General features: G+C 40.6%; 1 protein-coding gene across 1 annotated transcript in view; it reads left to right on the top strand.

Annotated features, from left to right (window-relative positions):
- LOC140243019 (transient receptor potential cation channel subfamily A member 1 homolog) overlaps nucleotides 1-23,460 on the top strand; it is a 90,886-nt gene that overhangs the window by 13,285 nt on the left and 54,141 nt on the right. Inside the window, 3 exon segments of the mRNA XM_072322760.1 lie at nucleotides 5,713-5,850; nucleotides 7,566-7,674; nucleotides 20,415-20,506. Of these exon segments, the coding sequence (XP_072178861.1) occupies nucleotides 5,713-5,850; nucleotides 7,566-7,674; nucleotides 20,415-20,506 (339 nt within the window).

The following is a 23,460-nucleotide window of genomic DNA, read 5'->3' as shown; positions in this document are numbered from 1 at the left end:
AAATTGAATCCCCCTCCCCCCCCCCCCCTGCCGACGAGGAGGGGGGGGGGGGGTTGAACCCTCAGAGTCCCTATTCTCTTGATTTTTTTTTTTTTTTTTTTACTTCTGTCGAACCGAACAAGTTAGTGCTGTAAAGACATTAATGACTGAAATCTCATGTTTGATTGTGGCGGGTCTAGGCGTGCTCTGATCGGGGGTAGGTGAGGGTGAGGGGGAGGGGGTGCTGTTCGTTATTCCGAAGGTTCGCTGTTCCGAAGGTACGTTATTCCAAAGGGTCGTTAATCCGAAATACGCAAAGTCCCTATACCTAGAGGTTCGTTAATCCGAAAATGAAAAAGGGTTCGTTAATCCGAAAATCTGTGGCGTTATTCCGAAGGTTCGTTATTCCGAAGACTAGTTAATCCGTAAATGAAATTCGGAACAATGAACCTTCGGAATAACGAATCTTAGGAATAAAGAGCCTTCGAAATAACGAACCTTCGGAATAACGAGCTGTAACCGGGGGGGGGGGGGAGGGAGATTTTCACAATTTTCTTGAAAAATCTATGACGAATTTTCACCAAACTTGGCATCTTTATGGTGATAGTACTGTAAATACAGTTAATGCATGATGTAGGCTCAAGTTTACAATGACAGATGAAGGGATGCCCAAAAAGGTGAGTGGGTAGGAAGGAGGCTTAATTTTCACTTTTTTGTCTTTTTCCTGAAAACTCAAGACGCATCCCTCGGATAATAAAATTATATATCAGCTTTAAAAAACAAAAAACAACAAAAACAACAAAAAACAACAAAAAAACAACAACAACAAAAAACTTCTATACAAAAATGATGGAGCTAATAGAGTGCTGGTGCCTGTTATGGTAAGTTTATTCATGAATATTAATGTTAAGTGCGGCGGAGGCGGATTTGTCACATATTCAGCTTCTTCTTGAAACCCTTATATAATAGATATTTGCCAAGCTTGAAACGTAGCGTAGCGTATTTATCTGGTGATATGACCTCAATTTGTCGAAATGAGCACTGCCCCAACCCATAAAGTGGGAGGGGATGGAGCCCCCCCCCCACCTCATCTCCGCCCCTTGAACTTGAAAGGGACCAACACGAGGGGGGTGGGGTCGTTCGGGTGGAATTCAGAATTTTATTGAAAACCCTATACATATGAAAAAAAAAACCCGGAATACATACTTTTCAAAGAAATTTTCTATACAACCAAGAGTAATAGAACACAATCTTATCACATTTTTAGAAGGTAGATCTATACTGTGATGAAATTTCACTTCTGCTTACTAGATGACGTGGGGGCTACCCTGGTCTTATCCCTAGCTTTGGGGAAGGGGAACAACTTGGACTTGTTGCCCCTTCGAACAAAGAGGGATTCTATTACCCTAGAGATGCTACCTCCCACGTTCGGTGGAAATCCGTCAAAGATTTATCAAGAGGATGCAGAATATGTGAAAATCACCCTCCTCCCCCTCAACTCCCCTCCCCCGATAAAAACACCCCTCGATCCGCCACAATCAAACGTGAAATAAAATTTCAGCCATTAATGTCTTCATAGCACTAACTAAGCTCTCTTTTTCGGTTTGACAGAAGAAGATAAAAATTGCAGTTTAGGGACGCTGAGGCTTCAACCCCCCCCCCCCCTTAAGCAGTGTGTGTGTGTGTGTGTGTATGGGAGGGGGGCTCATTTTAACAAATTAAGTGCATATCACCGTAAAGAGGCAATCTGCCAATTTTGCTGAAAATCTGTCGTAGATTTTTTAAGAAGATGCTGAAAATGTGGAAAATTCCTCTCTTTGCCCTCACCCCCTCGATCTGGAGACCCCTTGATCCGCGCCATAACCAAACATGAAATTTCATTCATTATTTAAACGCTTCATTAACTTAGCTCTATCTTTATCGGTTTGACAGAAGAAGATTAAATTCCAGAGTTTAGGGACGTTGAAGCTTCAACCCCCCGCAGTCCCCCCCCCCCCCTTCGGCAGTGGGGGGGGGGGGCTCATTTGAACAAATTTAGATCATAGTAACATTACCATAATCTTGCTATCTGTCAAGTTTGGGGAAAATCCCTCATAGATATTTCAAGAAGATGCTAAAAATGTGGAATATCCCCCGCCACCCATCACCCTCCCCCCCCCCCCCCCCCGATCTGAGCACCCCTTGACCCACCATAATCAAACATGAAATTTCATTCATTAATCACGTTAATGTCTTCATAGCACTAACTTAGCTCTTTCGGTTTGACAGAAGAAGATTAAAGAAAAAATCCAGATTTTTGGGATGTTAAAAGTGAAGCTTTATCCCCCCCCCCCCTTCGGCGACGGGGGGGGGGGAGGCATTTTAACAAATCAAGACTATATTACCATAAATATGACTGTATTTCACAAGTTGGGTGAAAATCCGTCCTAGATTTTTCGAGAAATGCTGAAAATGTGGAAAATCCCCCTCCTCCCCCTCACCCCCGATCAGGGCACCCCTGGGTCCGCCATAATCAAACATGAAATTTTAGTCATTAATGTCTTCATAGCACTAACTTAGCTCTTTCTTTTTCGGTTCGACAGATGAAGAAAAAAACAATCAAGCGTTTATACATGGTATAGTGACTCTGAGGCTTCAACTCCTCCCCCCCCCCCCCCTTAGGACTGGTGGGGGGGCTCATTTTGACAAATTACGATCATAATTATCCCCATTAAGATGTTATCTGCGAAATCTGGTGAAAAATCGTTGTAGGGTTTGCAAGAAAATGCTGAAAATGTAATAAAATACTAGAAATGTCACTATGGCGACTGATGCCTCCGTCATAATGCATGATTCTCCCAATAGGTGTATAGTACAATGTCTTCACAATGTGTGATGACAGTTTCACATAACTGGCAAAATAATGAAATGACAGGTTTGTCAGAAATATCTTGAATGTTCACTTTCCTTGAACTGGGTTTGCTATAATTGTCTAAGAGTGCAGGTACACATATTTAGGGAATTGAGAATTTTACTTAACTTCTGACGGACCCTTTTATAAGTTTATGCATTGAGTAATTTCCACGGTATGAAAAAAAAATGTAATTACAGTACAAATAGTTTTTGTTTTTGTTTTTTTTTCTTTTTTTTTTTGGGGGGGGGGGGCATTGAAACCTGGCCCTTGACCCTTAACCTTTGACCTTTGACCTTCTGGCTGGAAATTTCCCGGCGAATCTCCATTAGGTAATGCACGTATACTTAAGTTTTAAAACTAATAATGCAGGCATTGCATATACTAGTATATGATGGAAATAGTAAAATTTTGAGGAGTTGACCGTGACCTTTGACCCCCTGACTATTGACCCACGACCCCTAAATTCCCTAGATAATCCCTGTCAGTCAGTACATGCGTATGCACCAAGTTCCATGAAAATACATTGAACCATTTGCGAGAAAAGTGATATTGCAACATTTTCACCTAACCTTTGACCTTTTGACCTTTGACCTTATGACATGAAACTCTCTTTGGAGAATCTTTACGCAGTAGTACATGTCTACACTAAGTTTCAAGAAAAGATTTGAATACTTTGGGGCATTGCATAGATATGGGAGAAATAGCAACATTTTTATCATTTGACCTTGACCTTTTGACCTTTGACCTCTTGCCAATGTCACTAAAATCTACTCAACTAATTGTCCCATCATGCATCATCCTTGGACCAAGTTTGGTGAAAGCTGCTTCATCCAGTTTTGAGTTATCACGTAAACAGATACATTTTTGGATTTGACCTTGATCTTTGACCTTTGACCTCTGTCCGATTTCACTAGAAAACTTATCAAGTAATTGCCCCATCATACATCATCCTCTGACAAAGTTTGGTGAAATTTGCTCGATCCAGTCTTGAGTTATCGCGTAAACGGATACAATTTCATGATTTGACCTTGACCTTTGACCTCTGACCTCAGGCCGATTTCACCCAAAATCTTATCGAATAATTACCCCATCATACTTTATACTTGGACCAAGTTTGGTAAAATTCCAGTCAATATTACTCAAGTTATCGCGTAAACGAAAGCGGACGGAAGTACGTACGGACGGACGGACAACCCGAAAACGTAATGCCTCCGGCACCACTTCGTGGCGGAGGCATAAAAAGACAGATGGTCGCTAAGACAGGTGGTAAAGATGGTAATGGTTCGTGCGCAGCTTTGATTGAGAGTTTCTCTTCCATCTTTACATAATATAGGTGAAATGAATGGTTTGCACATTTCCCGGCGACGTTTTGCACATTTCCCGGCAAAATTGAACATTTGCACATTTCCCGGCGTCACGTTTGCACATTTCCCGTTGATGAAATTTAGAGATTTGCACATTTCCCGGCAAGACGTTTGCACATTTCCCGGCGAGACGTTTGCACATTTCCAGGCGTTTGCACATTTCCCGGCGTTTGCACATTTCCCGGCTCCACAGGGGTGCGCAGGTCCCTGGGATTGGTTGCTCGCACCTGGGCTTGTTGAAAAGCGCTGAGTACTGCGTCACGATCAATCATGGATCCGAAACGTACAATGATAGGGTCGGGTCCGCGCTGCCCTTCCTCTCCCCCCGGGGGAGGTCGACGTGAAAGACGGTGGGCGTTCACCAGAAACATGTTGTTGGTCTCTTCCGATGAAAATTTCAGCTCCTTTATCACATTCCTCACAGCTTCAATAGTTGTTACTCCAGACTTTTTTTCTACCCCATATATCAGTAGGTTCATTTTTCTGTCTTGGATCTCAAGAGCAAGGATCTTTTCTCTCAGATCAGTTTCAACTTTCGCATTCTCCTTTTTCATTTCAGGCAAAGATTCATTCTCTATTTTGGTTAATCTAGCAGAAGAATCGGCAGCCGCCACCTGTAGATCCGTTAATGATGCACGCATATCAGATAATTCACTTCTCATTGCAAGTATATTGGAATTGAGAGAGTCAAGTTTATCAATGATTTTGTTAGTTGTTTCGTGGAAGACAGCTCGACTTACCCAGTCAACTGGGGATGACACCATATTTGAATTCGCTGAGTCGTCCACAGAATGTACGGGGCTATCGTCCATGGTATGTATAGGCCTGTCGTTCGTGGAGTGTATGGGCCTGGCGTCCGTTTGTTGTACAGGTGAAGATGAGACGTCTGCAGCTTGTGTGCGTGGGTTTGTCCGAGTTGCCACGGTGGGTCGAGCTGGGGTTTTTCCTTTTTCCCGTTTTTGCCGGAGCGAATATGGTTCTCTCAATGGCACTTTTTCTCCTTTTCTCGTAGTCATAGTAGGTTACAAAACTACGGGGTGTAAGTAGTTCATGTGTATGTTATTTCGATGAATTTGGGGTAGACTTCCCGGAGCTTCACAAAAATATCTCCGAACACCTCCATAGCGAGCGCCCTCTTCTTCTACTTCTGATCTTGTTTATCATGTTGTTCATACACAGAGGGATGTTACGCAAAGTTCAGGAACGAAAGATCTCATTAGAGCTTAGTGCATGATTATAAGTGCTAAGACAAGCTTTGGTGTCACTTCTTTCACTTCTTTTTATAATCGTTGTATTTTTTTATTAGACACACTGGTAAGGGTCCCAGAGTTGCTTCATTGATTTTATACAACTTAGAGCCATGATCTGATAATTCATAATTGCCACCGCAGATTTTTTGATCAAATTTTATTGTTATGAAATCATATATCTCTTTTGTGTTCTACCTGTTTTATTTTCCCTTTCTTTCTTTAACAGATTTTTCAGATGTGCCTGCAACGCCGGTTGTACTTTGGTTGGGGCAATCTATTAGAGTGGACCCTCTACGTTCTCGCCATTCTGCTTGTCCTCCCGTTGAGTCGGATCCAATATCATAGCGGAATAAGCATACGACTGGTAAAGTATTTTCGTGTCCAGTGCTTATTCAGAATTTTCTGCTGAAGAGATCAAGGAAGAGAAGATTCATTTGTTAGCTTAATGACGAAAAATCCCAAGATTTGATGAAATGTTTATTTGATGATATAGAAATCACCGGAGTAAACCGTACCGGGGAGATGGGGGATGATCGGCGATAGTCATCTCATACTAGCACGAGTACAAGCCCATGATACGCACACGCGCCTGATGTGTACGCACAAAAATGAAATGAAATGATATAAATGAAACGGTTATACGAATATTTACTTCGGTATAAAACATTATGTAGTATTAGTTTCATATTTCTATGAGATTTATCAATTTTTAATTAAGTCAGTTAAAACAGTCATCCCTAGAGGCGTTGAACTCTTTTTAGAATGGGGGGGGGGGGGGTGAGGGGAGTTGCATTTTCAGACTTAAAATTCAGACATCTGATGCACCCTATTGGTGATTTTTTTTTCATCAACAAAGTAACAAAACAGATACTCATGGAAGTGTGCGGGCGGAGGATGGCCCCCTCCCTCACGAAGTAGAGTTTTGCATCTCAGACTTGAAATTCAAAGATCTGATCTACTCTCTTGGTGAAATACTCGATTTTTGTCGCTATCAAAACGCTTACAAAAAGACATATATTAGGGAAGTGTGCGGGGAGGGTTTGGAGGGGGCTGCCCCCTTCCACATGAGTGCGATTTTTGCAGTTTCAAACTTGAAATAGATATAGTGCACTCTTTGTGAAATATTAGTGTTTCTATTATAAAAGTACGAACAGTATACATTCAGGGCAATGTGCGTGGGAGTGTGTGGGAGGGGAATATACCTCCTCCCACACGAGGGAGGTTTTGCATTTTAGATTTAAAATCTAGAGATCTGGTGCACCGTTTTGGTGAAATATTCTATTTTTGTTTCTACCAGAAAAGTAGGATATGTATATAATATGGTGAAATATTTTTGTTTCTATCAAAAGTGTAAATAGAATAAAGACTATTCAAGGCAATGAGCTGGGGGAATATGTTGGATGGGGGATCGACGTCTCTGCTCACCCCTGGAAGCCCGGAGATATTCCTGACTGAGTTATCATCGTTTGCTCAAAGATTCAGACAATGGGGGGGGGGGGGGGAGTATGTTTCCTTGTTTACGTAGGTAATTTGTAGATGTTCCCGTGTGGCGCGCGTCATAGCAGGTATGCTGACACTGTAAAACATCTGATATTTGCGAGCGAGCGAAGCGAGCCAGCGCTTGAGAAAATAACGTATACAAATCCTAAAAGATGTAGCTCTCGAACGTCATGCAGTATGCCGAAATCATTACAATGACATTTCTTCTTCTTCCATTCTTTTTTTTTTTCTCCAAATTTCGGGGGGGGGGGATGATTGAACAGGCCACTAACCACCTCCCCCCCCCCCTTCCGGATTTACTCCAATGGTAGAAATGAAACAACAAATTGAAAATGGGAAATTTCCTGTCACTTTAATCGTTGCTCCAGCAATAGCACTCTCTATACATAAGCAGTAAATGCTACTTGACCTGCAGAATCACTTTGATTAGTACACTTTATAGCCACAGATTATAGTACTTCTACTTATCCCATTGAAAGAACACACACAAAAAAAGTATTGTTATTTATATTTTTCGGTCAAAAACATCACTTTGTAAACGTGCTCTATTCTAAATTCAATGTTTGCTTGGCTTTGTAGGCCTGGCAGTGGCAGTGTGGATCGATTGCCGTGTTCCTTGCTTGGATCAATCTAATACTCTTCGTACGGCGTCTTCAAGTACTCGGCATCTATGTGATCATGTTGATAGGTAAGATAGGAAACTTTGTTCAGCGGCCCAGAGGCACGACAGCAATTATCGATAATAACGAGGAATGTTGGCATTGGCAACTATGCTTGTATGTGCGGTATCGTATGCGAGCAATTGCAGTGACATTCGAAGATTATGCAGCTGCGCTTTTAAACCCCATGCCTCATACAATCATTTTGCCAATGTTTAGTGCAATTGGTCTACTCGAACAGTTTGATAAATTGACTGTGTCCAGTCAATAGGCATATCACTTCTTAGATTTTTTTCACCTTTTATATATATCAACTGCCATGCACATCTTGAAACGGTTTTCATCCCCTGGATTTGGTAATTAAAATGTGTCTTTGGGGGAAAAAAAAACCGACTGTACGCATTACAAGCAATGCTTTCATTGAATGTTGATAAAACATGTTTTATACATTTTCATACGCTTCAATCCCAACCCACCCTTCCTCAAAGTATTTCTATTGATGATATAAACATTGCTGAGAAACATTCAACCAAGTTCCTAGGATTGACCCTAGATAGCAATCTAACTTGGAATACTCATGTCCAGAATATTATAACAGCAATATCCAAAGCAACTGGTGTTTTAAGGAGAATAAAATATTTAGTTAATGATCAAACTTTAATGATGTTATACAACACCTTATTTCTACCATATGTAATGTACTGCAATATTGAATGGGGCAACTGTAGCAAAACCAAATTGAACACAATTTTTCTTCTCCAGAAAAAGGCTCTTCATATATGCACACATTCACATTTTTTGGCTCACACTGATCCCATATTTATCGCCTAAAAACTCTAAAGGCCCATGATATACACTTATACCTAACTGCCATATTTATGTATAAACACATTCGAAATTTATTACCATTTTTCCATAATGCCCTAGTAACCAATGACCATATTCACCCATACCCTACCCGTCGTTCCCATGATTTTCATTTAAGTAATCCAAAGCTTTTACTTGCTCAAAAGTCGATTAGACATCACGGTCCGGATACATGGAACACTCTTCCTGAGGAGTTTAAACAGTGTGCCTCCTTGTTTTCATTCAAAGCAAACTTAAAGAAGCATATTTTACTGCAGTATACTTCAAAATAAATACGAGGTAAGCACGAATAATTTATATGACTCATGTTGGTCTCCCGATAGCAACATCATATGTCGTTCACTCTTCCAGCAAACCAATTTTATCATTCTAAATTCCAGCCTATCTGCCCCTGTGCACTTTCAAGCACCTGCACGCACATTCACCACCATCACACATCAGAGTTTATTTTCCCCTGCTATCTTCGCAGCAGAATTTGTATTGTTACGAATTTAATACGTCCCTACCTTTTCCTCGGGCCGGCCATCTTTTCAAGCAATGCTTACAATGGCGGCCCTCTGCATTATCGCTTCTTAAATGTAATATTGTTATTGTAATCCCTGCTGCATAGACATGCATACTGTAATATTATATCATTAATTTCCTTTTATATTGTTGTTTATGCAAGTCAAACGACTCTGTTTCAAATATACTTTGTATGTTTCCCATGTTCATGATTATGTAATTTATGTATAAATTGATTTGCAGAAAATAAAGTATCTATCAAACAAACATGTACATTCCGGATATTACAAAAATGTTTATTCCCTGATTTGTTGTAGTGGACAAGTGTACTGTGTACATGTTTCATTGTTCACGATAATTATGTTTATGATCTATACACTTGTAAAATGTGTATTATTATGTGCACTATTGCAACGCACAGCTGGATCTGATGTCTGAGACGATTTTAGACAATCGGCGTCTCACAGCCAAGTCAGCGTTGTCTGAAAGCGAGGCTTGCTCGGTATCGAAAACTGTACTAAAGTACAACTTTGAGCCTGTTCGTTATAAATTTGTTGTTATACAGAGGGCCCCAAAACGTGCAAAGGAAAATATGGGAAGGAAACATTGTTTTATCTTGTTTTTTAAACACCTTAAAGTTACCGACAGTGTCTTGTGATCTCACCAGTGCACTCTCGTCCTTTCGAGAACATGCTTGCAAAATACCGAAGACTGGATGGCGACATTTCATCGACATCGTCTTCTATATACGGGGAAAAAAACAACTTCACCGACCTCTTCGCAGTATCTAACGGGGAGAATATTATGATACACTAATAACATACATTAGTATATTTACACTAATATCTACTTATGGGTAAATTTAGTGTATAGATGGTATAGCCTCGCGTCCTCCAGTGTGCCCCCTGAAACATATCTTTAGTAAATCTTTCATTTTTCCTTTTTAACTTTACTTTCTAGCAATATAAGAATAATTTTCATTGCTCGAATAATATGATCACGTTTAAGCTTTTAATGAATATATTTCAGACGAAAGGCAAAGTGAGAGTGGCTCGCTCGCTCTGCCCGCGTACTTATTGTAAAATGAATAGTTTTCATAAGTTATGATCATAGTCCTTCGCAGAGATTTTTTTTTCATTCCCTAGAATTTTGATTTAAAATGATCTGTAAACGCTACTTCTTTTAACCCATATCGGGCCAACGCACCTGTGTATACAAACACCCAAGTGGCCCAGCACCATTCGCGCACACACGCCGACAAACAGACAACTCTTCAAACAATCGCTCTTTATTAGCAAGCAATGAAAAAAACATACACAAGTTATATATTATCTGAAAGAAGAAGAAAATTTCTTTAATATGGTATATAACATGCTGCCATTCAATGCATAGCACAGTCATAGTACTTAGCGGAAGTGAATGACGTCATTCAAATGTCATTTCATTCACTACGGGATATTCCGTATGTGGCCCCTGCGGCGTTCGGACGAACTACGGAATATCCCGTAGTTGGCCCGATATGGGTTAAACCAAAAGTCCTTAACGTGAGAGGGGGTATCTCCCCTCCCACACCCTCTCCCGATCAGTCGCTTCGCTCCCTCGCCGAGGATCTCACACGTCACATTAACGTGTCCCAGTATGTTGGTCCTTTTAATGTGTTTAATTCCCTAGGAATATAATTTAAATTGTTTTATAAACGCAAATGTAATGTTTTGTTTGGTTTTGTTGTTGTTGTTTTTTTTACAAAGTGGGGGTGGGGACGGGGGTGGGGAGGGGGGTGGGGGTGGGGTTCCCACACCCTCCCTCGCCGAGGATCTCACACCGTCACATACATAATACCCCGTATGTTATAATCATAGTCCTTTGCACTGATTTTTTTTTTAACTATGTGTAATTCCCTAGAAATTTGCCTTTAAATGCTCTACAAACGCGACTTTTGCACGCTGATTTTACAAAAAGCCCCTTCTGTGAGAGAGGGGTATCCCTTCTCCCACACCCTCCTAACGCTGGGTCGCTTCGCTCCGTCGCCGAGGATCTCACACCGTTATATTAACGTGGCCCAGTCGAGATTTGACCCCGCCCCTCCCCACCCCCCCCCCACCCCCAAAAAAAAAAAAAAAACAGAAGTGTTCCGGGGCGCTTGAGCATCTGTACGTCACTTGAAGACACGTGTTTATTATGACACACATAAACAGCATTATTGATAGTGACTGCTATTTGCTGTTTGAGGATGATTAAAGTTTTTTTTCCCTTTTTTTTTTGACGCATTTGAATCCTATACTGTGTTACTTTATATGCTTAACTCTGAGATGAATCAAGTTAATGATTTGATTCAAATCAACAAATAATCCCGAAATCCGTAAAAACAAACTAATTTTATGGTGTTTATTAGTACAATAACCTGGTTCAGTTTCAATAAACTTACAACGTGAACTTACAACGGACAAATTTAGTTAAATTACTTGGCCCTTTAATCGATTGTAAATCACCTTGGCAGGAACAAGCAAATTAAAAAGGCATGTTGGTGTTGTACAGAAGCTTAGGCATGTTTTCCCGATACAAAGTACTATATATTCGACCTTATTACTTCCGTATCTCCATTACTTCATTTCATTTCATTTCATTTATTTCCACTTTCATAATTAGTTTACAAACGTTGCATTAAAAACAAACAGACAGACAAACAAACAAACAAAGAAAACGTGTAAAATATGAAGGTGGCGGAATCATGTGAAGCACAAAGTAGGCTCATTGTAGCATACTTGCTTGGGGGAATTGTTCAAATATACGAATGGAGTCCATCTTCAGAATACAAAAGCGAGCTATAAGGATTATCAATTGTACAAATTATTTAGCACCAACAAGCCCGCTTTTCAAGAGTAATAACCTAGTAAAGATTGTGTATATGTGACCCTGCAGAGCTTGGTCAAATACGCGGCCGATTTTGGTACCGCATTTGGCCTTTTTGCAGAACCCGGCCTTTTCACTCACTGTAAACGGGTCTCAGTTTAGAGGAAGTCTCGGCCGCGGCTCGGCCGCGGCGGAGTCCGGCCTTTTCTCACTGTAAACGCAAACTGGGCCAAATGCGGTACCAAATTTAGTCTGGCTTCCAGACCCTCTGCCCGTACTATTTTGCTATTCAGGGTATTAACGCCCTCAACGTCGAAAACTAGTATAGTTTAAGGTGGTTTTGTCCTGCAAAGGATTTTTTTCCATCGGCTGGAAACCAGACTATACCAAATTGCGTTTGTTTACAAGCAGAGCGCCACAATAACAAAATATTGAAAGGTTTGGATTAAAAGCCCGGGCCGAGCCCGGCACTATAAGCGGACAAAATTGCGGGGCGGCCCCGCAATTGAGGCCGGGCTCGGCCTCGGCTCGGCCCAGCCCCGCACTGTAAACGGGGTCATAGTTTTCGTTACTAGGTTGTTTGTTTAACAATGCCAAAATTTTAATCAAGGGACGTATACATAACAAGCTCTGCCTTTAAATAGGTTATCCACATTTTATGTTTTTAAAATTGTCTACTCTTGTCTTTTTTCTTTGTTATGACGCTATGTCTTGTCTTATGTTCAATCGATTGTTTCACGTTATTTGTGTTTGACATGTGTAAGAATGAAATCAAATCAAAATCAGATCAAATCTCCTCATTATTGCTAACGCTATGTTTCGATTTGTATTCTTTCTTTTGATCCAGGATATTAATTTCGGTTTTTATTTCTTTTTATCCTTCCTAGAATCTATTTCTACCCGGCAACAAAATGAATAAAATGGCCGTTAATGTAAAAAATCAAATCACATGTCATGAAAAAACAAAAATAAAAACATAAGGATATGTGCCAAGGTAGCGACACTGTGCAGGCACGTGCTTTTGTCATGTGTTTACACTATATCTATCTTTATAATGTTATGTATGTATATATGTGTGTGTGTGTGTGTGTGTATAAATATATATATATATGAAGATCTTGTTTTCCAAAAAGCGCTAAGACCATTAAAAAAGATGGAACTGCATGAAACAGTTGAAGCACATTGCAGGTTTGATCTCTCGCCCACTCACCACCAGTAAACGTTACCCCTGTGGACCGAAAACCGAGCCCTATCGCCTTGCGGCGAACCTGACACCTTTGATTGGCTAAGCGTGCACTGACTAGTAGAGAACGCATGCGCAGGAGGATGATCTAGTTGAGCATGTCCAGTATTTCCTCTTAAATTCGGTTGTCTTTTTGCTCTTATTTTCACCTAACTACTAATTGCGCAAACACGAAACTTCGCAGGTAGTGAGTCTGGTGCATACAGGCTAGCAATATTTTAATCAAATGCAAATTCATGCAGGCGCAGTATGTCTTTAAAAAAAAACCGTAGTCCTTTCCCACGGTCGACTCAAAGACAAAAATGCACATATCTCGAAAGATACATCAGAATTTCAAAAAAAAAAAATCATAAGAAGGATGATATCTCCATATTAAATATATGAGTGAAGGTACGAGGGATTTGGGGTAATATAAAGGAGATACGAGAAGGTGAAATTTCGAGATTTTTTGCCCCTCTCTCCGCACAGTGTTTCGATGACCTTTACGAAATCAAAAGAATTGGCCTCTTATAAATGAGTTAATTGCACCGTATCGACGGGCCTGTATTTTGTTGAGAGAACTCAGAAGTAAATATGACTTCTTTCGAAAAGGCATTTTTATTATGTCCCACATAAGTATGTATGACCGATGGGATTACTTGAATTTGGAACACGAGACCGAGAGATGTTTTGCTCCCAACAGCCGTGCCATGGTATACTATCACATATGTGATATACTTTTTCGTTAGCACTTTTCATCATACACGCGACTGGAATCGATAAAGGTATTGCTCGCATCTATCGGCCATGGCCAAGTCCAAGCATGCCAAGCAGGTTCTAGTGGCACACGACCGTGCACATTGCACAATTATCGATACATCAGTATCGCTTTCCATCGTCATAGATCTAACGTTAGTCTCGTTCTTTTGAATGCCGCGGACCGCGCTTGTACCGCCCGTGATGTAATGTAGGTTTTCCCGCCCAATTTCATCAGATTTGCAATCGAATTAATGAAAAGATGTTCAAATTCAAGCAATTTTGGTCACTGCTCTCCTCTCACGGTTTATTTCAATTCTCTGAGCATTCAATTTCATTTCATGTTTTTCTTTTTAGATTTTATTTCATTCAATTTAGAGAGAAATTATTTCGGTTAAACGACTTAAAGTTGGCATTCCATTTCGCGCCAGCTGGATAGACGTCCAAATTTGTGACAAATACCAGTTTCAATTTCATTTAGAGGAACACAACTTCACACTTTGAACGTTTGCATTCAATCAACATACACAACTTCTACGGGCCTTTTTTTTTCACTGTCATACGATTGGATGATACAATTTCATTTTCATTTCAAAGTCTCATAAGTTTCCACAATCGGATTAGCTGTAGATAGACGTATTTCACCAAAGGGTTATATCGCCAGTTTTGCTGGTTTCCAAGGTCATACTTCATCCACTGCATGCACTAATTCTGTCCGTATTCGAGATGTTCACGTATATACTCTGTAATGTAGCAGCGGCTAAAATGAAATGTACGAATAAAGCTATATGGTATAAGTAAAAAATCACATTTTTAGGTATATTATGTTTGCATATTCCAACAGCTAAGTAACTACACAAAGAATAAAAGCAACAACGGAAAACACTGCCCATTCATTATACTTTGTAATTGTTTTCCTAACTGTGAATTTGAATTCCCTAACGCTTTCCACGGGGTGCTGATGCGAATTTGAATGCGTTGCACTTGCATTTTTTAATTGAAATGCCCTTTTTACACCCTTGTCTGAGAAACTCATAAAATTGCATGCTGATGAAATTGAACTTAATGAACTAGTTACCTTTTTGAATGTTGATCTTGGCGATCATTCAAATTTTCTCGAAACTGAATGTCCGCATCTTTAAGTCGAATGCAAGTTATGATAAAATTGGGCAGGAAAACCTATATTCAGCACGATTAAAAGATAACAATCTGCGTGGCTGATGGAATCCATTTTTATCCAATCTCAAGTTTGTCAATCCATGTTGGATATAAAGTAAATAATCATCTCCAATGGATATGTTCTAAGATGGCCTTTACAGTCATAACTATTTGTATTATATAATCTTAGTTCATTATTTATAGATAATTTTCAGTCGCATCTATGTCTACAAAGTATGGATAGCCTGAAACTAACATGGTATTCTATTACTGGAACTACATCAACCATCGCACTTTTGACTGTGTACATTATATGTTATTGCCAAATATACATTTACGATTGTGTAAGGAGATCAGCCAAGCCGATGGTGGTTGAATGAGCTCACAGTACCTATGTCTACGACTGTGTTCGACGGTATTTATGATGGAATAGTTTAAGAAGCGTATCATGTCAAATCATAATTCTTGTAATTGTATCGTTCCTTTTAGTCATGCATTTTTTTTTTTTTTAATCTGGAAGTGACAATGAATTGAGTACAATCTCCATTAGTGGGACTACTACAGGGACCATAAAACAACATCGCAAGGGACCAAATTGACTGTCCTTTCACGGTTACGAAACTTGCAGTCTATATTCAAGTCTATTCAGATTGCTTTCCAGATTGATTTAAAAGTCAAGTTTTGGGAATGCAGCAATGTTAGTAGAACACATCAGTGAGCCAGCTTGAGGATAATCAAACCATCCGTTCAAAAGTTATGATTTTTTTTTTGAAGTTTCTGCTTAGTCGCGGCTGGATGACAAGACTACTATAGCTTGTGATGTCACATGTGTACAACGATGTAAAGAAAGAATACAGAAAATTCAACACATTTTCACTCTTCTCGCATAACAAAAGAACACTCGACTTCTCTTTTTCAGAAAGCAGGGGGAAAATTATTACCCGTAACATATGTCAGTAACAAGTTGACGAAATGTGCACGTTGTTGCGACACGGATTGTCGCCCCTACACGGATTGTCGCCTCCTGCTCGGGGCGACAATCCGTGACGGGCGCTGGCGGCACGGATTGTCGCCCCCTACACGGATTGTCGCCTGGCGACAATCCGTGACGCTTGTGCAGTTCCCAGTTTTTGACCTCGAAGGCGACAATCCGTGTTGGCAAAAAAAATATTGCGACACGGATTGTCGCCCCGTCACAGATTGTCGCCCCGGGCTCGGGATGGTTCCTCCGGTGTTTAGCTTTGGTGGGAAGGGTATGACTGGTAAGGTATGCGTATGCGTGTGTGTGTGTGTGTGTGTGTGTGTGTGTGTGTGTGTGTGTGTGTGTATTGTGAGTTGCATGATATGTGATGTGTATGATTTGTTGTGTGTGTGTGTGTCTGTGTGTGTGTGTGTGTGTGTATGTGTGTGTGTTTGGAGTATAATAATACAATATGTAGAAACTGTGCATGTGTGGTGGTCATAGTGGTAGTGGTTTGTTTGTCTGTGTGTATACGTGTGCCTGTATGCTTACGTGTGTATGTGGAATATAGCGGCGCTACTGTGGCAATACAAACGCCTTCAGAGTGTATGAGCACGTGTTTAAAAAAATTCACACCAGCGTTGATCTAAAAATAGTATGGGTGTGTGAACCAATATCAGCGGTGAGGCAGGCTAGGCGAGAGAGAGACCGAGAGAAAATACATCCGAGGGAGGTACCCTCCCCAAATGTTATTTGTCTTTGTTCATTTTTCACTGCAGTCATTTTCTTCCATCAGTCTTATAAACTAGAACGTCCATACCACTATTCTTTGTCCCAGAATAGGTTTGGCATGCTTTATGCATGAGCGAATAATTTCCACACGCCGTAAAAAATTTGTCAATCGTTAGTTGATTTTAGCACAAACGAACTGCCATTGCACACCGCTAATACATACGTAATACAAACAAACACCAACAAACACTCAAACAAATCCTCATAATGCAAATAAACCAACTCAACACTTTTTTCCTTGATATTCATTGATTTCATTCAAATCATTCATAAATCGACTCATTCTGGGTGTAACATGAAAAAAAAAGTTACAAATGGCAATTCGAAACAGAAACAAATCCATTTGTCAATTTATACCACAAATAATCTCACTTCAACATAGATAACTCGATTATAGACCAACCCTACTAACAATTTCTTCACGAGAAAGTTTTGACATGTAGGGCCCTACCAAACCTATATTCCTTGAATACATTGGTTTGGATGATGTAACACCTTCTTACTTACAAGGGCATATACATAAAAAAAAACACCACAAATACATTACACGAATCTAGAATGAAATCAGTCATAAAAAACCAGACCACCCCCTCCCCTCCCCATCCGAAACAAATCTAGGGCCTACATCTATCCTAAATATTAAATCCTACCAACATCTGTCATACCATTTATAACTATCCTTCTTCAAATCCAATCCCAAAACCCACCAACCACTGATTAAACAAAACCTACATCATCCCACACCCACATTCACCAACCCACATACATACACACACACAAACACACACACACGCACACACACACACACACACGCGAAGGTTCCGTTATTCCGAAGTTTCGTTTTTTCCGAGGCTTCATTCTAATATCCGAAATACACAATTCCCTATACATAGAGGTTCGTTGATCCAAAAATGAAATTCGGAATAACGAACCTTCGGAATAATGAGCCTTCGGACGAATGAGCCTTCAGAGTAACAAACTTTTGCAATAACGAAATGTAACCCCCTTCCCACATACCCACGCACACCGAACCGATACCACATTCCTTCCTGATGAAACGATTTCCCAATGTTGATAAATAAGACATAATGGGCCGTATGCAGAAAAGCAGCATCTGCCCGCACGCAAGCTCCACTCCGAATTCATGATTATACAAATCTGCCAAACAAACTCATCAAATTCAAAGCTGCTGATAAAATCAATATCAACGTTTATGCCAGCAACAGCTTACTAGTTATCCCTCCCCACGCGCAGCTAAAAAACACATACGCAAAAAAACTGACATAATAAACACATTCTTCCATCTCACACACACACACACACACACACACACACACGCACAAACGGACACTAAATTATCATGTGCACGCGCACATACACACTTCCTTGAAACCTCACCATGACTTTTTACATGGCATGTTTGCATGGATGTAGCCATGTAAGTTATGTGTTAGTATTTCAATGATTATGTCCAGAACGATATTACCCAGCAAAATGTGCTTCGAGGGCGGGCGACAATCCGTGTAGGGGGCGACAATCCGTGCCGCCAACGCCCGTCACGGATTGTCGCCTCCTGCTCGGGGCGACAATCCGTGACGGGCGTTGGGGCGACAATCCGTGTCGCAACACACGTTATTCAAAAAGTAAAGTTTGGTGAAATTCTCTTTTTTATTTTCCTTATATCGTTGTACACATGTGACATCATACACTTTTGTAGTCTGTTCATCCATCAGTGACTGAGCAGATATTTAAAACATTAATAACTTTTGAACGGATTGTCCGATTTTCCCCGAACTTTCACTACTAATATTCTACTGATATTGTTGAATTCGCTCATTCCACATGTAAATGAAGGTGGACTTGTCCTTTAAAAGGACCCTGGCTCCCTCAAAAAGCGCTGCATTTTAAGTACTGTATAATACGCTGATGTCATCGAACTACAGGTTCATTTATACAGGTACTTACTTAGATTCTCATTGTAGATTTGACTCATTTAGAGTGGACTCAATTCGGTAATTATTACGCACTACTCATCTGAATTTTGCTGTTCAAGTGTTGAGAGTAACTTTGAGAATCGTGATGACATTCTGATGGCGGAATGTTGTTTTTGTTTCCTTATTTTGTTTCATAAATGCTGTCGTACATACCCCTGCGTAAAGCTTTTAGTGGTCACACTCATGTGCACTTACAGGCACACGCAGGAATTTCTTTTTGTAATTTTATTTCATGAATCACTTCACATACACTATAAAAAGGAGAGTATGAAATGACCTCTGCCATTATATCATCACCTTTTGATGTCTGGTAAGGGCCGTGTTACACCTTTCCGGACAAGCTACGCGGGCTTGTTGCGATGAGGGATTTTCAAGCACGCAGGAGAATGTTTGCGAGTTTCGCACTTGTTTCTAACCTGCTAGACGCTTGCTACTTACAATGTATCTTCTACTTGGGTGTATTCCGTGTGACCTGCCTGAGAGCTTTGAAACCGATCCGTTTTTTGTTACGAGCGACTTACAGGTACTGAGAAGTACCTGTGTTGGAGTTGCCTGAGAGGTGCTGCCGGTAAGGGTCTCCTACTTTTGATCTGCCTGTACCTCTGCGATCGAACCCCCACGACTCACTCGGAACAAGTTTTGAGCATGTTCAAGGCCTTGTCATACCGTATCTGGGGAAGTTTTGCGGCTTGACTTGCGGGGAAACAAATTTGCTACCCGGAGCTCTCCGCAGTTGGTCCGCACCTGACAGTACCTAGTTGCAGTACTGTAGTTGCCCGGAGGTGCTCACGCAAATCCCATTTATAAACCGCAGACAAGTTTTGAGTATGACCAAAACTTTTTCCGGGTGAGTCGCGGGGATGCCCGGAGAGGTCCACGCAGAACGCCAGTAGGAGGCCCTTAGCGGCAGCAACTCGCAGGCAACTCCCATGCAGGTACCTCGCAGTCCTCGTATGCAGCAAAGATAATGACCTTCTGTGGGACTTCTGCCATTCCTTCAGAGGAATTCCTTCACTGAGTTGTCAGCACTTACGCGACTGGTACACAGGTCACACAGTATACCCACAAGTAGATTTTAAGTAGAACGCGTCCAGAAAGTAAGACACCTGCTCTGACTCGCCAAAATCATTGTCCATCCTCAGAAATTGTCTGGTATGCTGGAAAATCCCCACACACCACAAGCCCGCGTAGCATGCCCGTAAAGGTGTGACAGGGCCTAAACATGGTTTGCGGGTAAAAAGATTTGCGTGCGCACCTCCGGGCGACTACGGGTGAGATACCTGCTAGGTATTGCCATGTGCAGGTCATGTACTGGGACCTCCGAGTAGTAAAAATTGTTCTTCGCAAATCGCACGCAAGGCTTGCCCGAAAAGGCGTGACACGGCCTTAACTATAATAGCTCGTCTAAAGACGAACCATACAGGATTAAGTTATAATCTTTGAAGTATGTATTAGCGAATACAATTATTACAGTTTTATAAGACATAAAGCACAGGAAATGAGAGTTTGGGCACAGATGAACATTCCATCCATTTTTTTTTTTTTTGTCCCACATGAACATCGTTTCTTTCTCCTTGATTTACGATATAACGTCATTTGTTAACCAAATGATCTCGTCCATTAACAAATTCTAATTGTGGCAATTACTCCCCCTTCCCCTTTCAGACATTCTTCGCATCTTCATGCAGTTCGTCGTGATACTAGCTCTCTTCATTGTGGCTTTCGCCCTCGCCTTTTACACCCTTCTGATGAACCAGGTACAGTAAACATTATATTAGTACAGTCTGTTATGTCGAAAAATTGGATCCCGTAAAATTTTTTGTGCCAGAATTGATTTTTTAAGCTAACTCGGTCAATTTGGGGTGCTAAATAAATAAATAAGAAAAAACACTTTGGTTCCATTTTTTCCCACCATAACTTCATGCGGCATCTTGAAATTCAGCATAGCCGCCACAGCAAAATATATTTTAACCCATATCTGATATTATAACCCTTGTAAAATGTTCAAATTTGGTGCAAAAAGCATATTTATGATGTCAAACATTCTGATACATCTTATTCTGATGTGATGGATAATTTTCATAGGCTGTCATCTGGAATCCGAAGTGGCCGCCATAGCAACATTTATGTAAACCCATATCTCATGTTGCAAGCATTGCAAAAGGTTTAAATTAGGGGCAAAAAAACCCCCAAAACACGTTCATGATGTTGAATAATGTTCATGCCACTTTTTCTGAGATTGTGGATCATTTTGATCAGCTGCCATATTCTGGAAAATTCAATGTGGCCGCTATGGCTAGACATATTTCGAATCGTATTTCTGGTTACAAGCAACTTCTGAGAACATCAATGTTTATACTGGCATACGTGTACATTCTTTAAAAATAAAGGACATTCTGTAAGGGTGGATCATTTGGATTAGCCGCCATATTGAAATTCAAGAAGGCTATAAGAGTATATATTATATGCATGTATCAATTACATTTCAACTCACATTTGATGCTGTAAGCACTTCAAACAGAAAATCAAGCATTTTCGAACATTCATGTTTATTTGTCAATCACTTTAGTGAACTGCGTGCTGCTAGTTGTAAGATACCGCCATATTGAAATACAAAATGCCTGCCGAAGGAAAATTCCTATGAAAGCATTGCATATTTACGCTTAGAATCTGTGAATGGGACATCGTGTGATTCTGATGTCATACACAAATGACTTCCAAAAGTACCTCCTTATAACTGTCTGAAAGACTGATGCTCTCATAGACATGACCTACCCGCAGAATTTAGATGAAAGATATTTGCCGTATAAGACTTTACCATTCCTAGCCACGTAGTAAATGCCTTGATCATAATCCTGTGCGTTTTCACAGTAACTGCACTTGTATAGGATTGTGCATGGGAGTATTGGTTCTTCTTGAAGTAACAGTGACTTCATTGCGTTTCTTGCAACGAGAACATTAAAAAGGTGTATGATAAATTCCATGACCATCTATGGTGGAGGGGACTCAAAACACTGGACCCCTGTTACACATACGGGAAACACAAACAGTAGGCCTACTTAACTTCTGGAGATTACTTCCATTCATTCCTCTGCAGTGGGGGGGGGGGGGGGGTGGGGGCACAAATTGGGCGGAAGAAGTGTTTTATCCTTTGTTGGCTATGTGCTATGAATTTTGTTCCCTGGAGTTATGGTATCAAGGCTCCGAGAGTAGGCTGGAGCTTTCCTGCCTCAAGATTTTTTTTTTACCTGTCAGTCCACTCACCTTTGTGGTTTTGCTATCATTGGTACATGTACTTGTAAACCGCGGACACAAAGTTTTCCAAAATGGAAACACTCCCCTGGTTGAAGTCATTTATTTTGGAAGGCCTGGACTGTGTCACACTCTGACTCAAGGCTTAGATACTGCTTGGTACATCATCACTTAGAGACACCCTCTAATTTTCTAGCCCAGTCTGTACTGCTGAAGACATGTCCAAACAGACATTTTTGTACCTTTGTTTTTTTACAACCAACTTCAGAACATCTCTCAACAATGTCGAGAGTGCTTTTGACATTTTCCTTTTCCAGTAATGGAGCAAAATTAGACGCTATAATTAGAGCAGAGATCCATCAGGTAGATAAACACGGACCATGAAGTTTCCTAGCTTTTCATGCATCTTATATCATGGGATCAGATGATTTCTATGATCGTATTTGGGTGAGGTAAAGTGGTATGAATCTTGCATACTTGTACAAGCCATTTGCAAATTAAACTTAACCTTTTCTTCAACGGAAGCGAGATGCGGTGCACAGTCCTCTTGTCTGCTTTGCGCGAATGGAATGTAGAAATCTCTCTAGCTGCTATATACAGTTTGGTAGAAATATTGCCAACTCGTCATTCTCTCGAATGGGTAAGGTTTCAAGATGGCCTGTGATCATAGCAGTAACCTCCTTAAATAAACAATATGGTGTGTCTCATGAAGCAGCTTGCGAAGCTCTTTATATTTCAGAATCCTGTTTTGAAGAGTTCATGACGCATTGATGCTTGAACAGGAGATCATAGCATGACATGCTGTTGGTCATGTAGAATTCTACACCAAACTTGCACCACTTCCTTGTATTTGTCAGATTGTTGAGGGACAAAAGAGACATGGTTTAATGCTGATGGATATCAGACCACTGTCATCAAGACACGTTAATATTGTATGCTCTGATGGGAAGTATAATAGGCATGGAGTTCACAAATCCGAAGTATCCAGTTCCTGGTATTGCAGTTTGATTGTTTTCTCATGCAAGTCAGGGTCGAGGGTCTTTTTTTCTCTTTATCGAGTCACTATACGCAGAAAGGAATGTCAGATTCTTCCAATCCATGGTTGGATGCACTGCATTGCTCAGGGCGTTAGAGCTGTCAGATCTTCCTGTGTGCAAGGTCAAGGGTGATGACTGTTTATGGTGAGGACCCACCAAAAGGGCCGATATCCCTGTAGCATGGACTTACAGTGAGTGCACAAGTAAATAATCAGTGACTGCTCAGGTTAGTAATTTCTTTACTTGTTGTTATTTTTTTCATGTCAAATGATTTTACACCTAGAGAAGGTTCCGTCATGCTTCATTGACCCTGATCCATTATGAGGCCTATGATTTGCTCATGATTGTTCCAGAAGCTAAAGATGTCATTTCCACAACGGTCCAACATATGAATTGTTTTTACTTTGAAATTGCCCCCGAAA

This window comes from Diadema setosum, chromosome 19 (assembly GCF_964275005.1).
Source record: "Diadema setosum chromosome 19, eeDiaSeto1, whole genome shotgun sequence".
Classification (NCBI taxonomy): Eukaryota; Metazoa; Echinodermata; class Echinoidea; order Diadematoida; family Diadematidae; genus Diadema; species Diadema setosum.
This window is presented reverse-complemented; position numbering and strand designations above follow the sequence as displayed.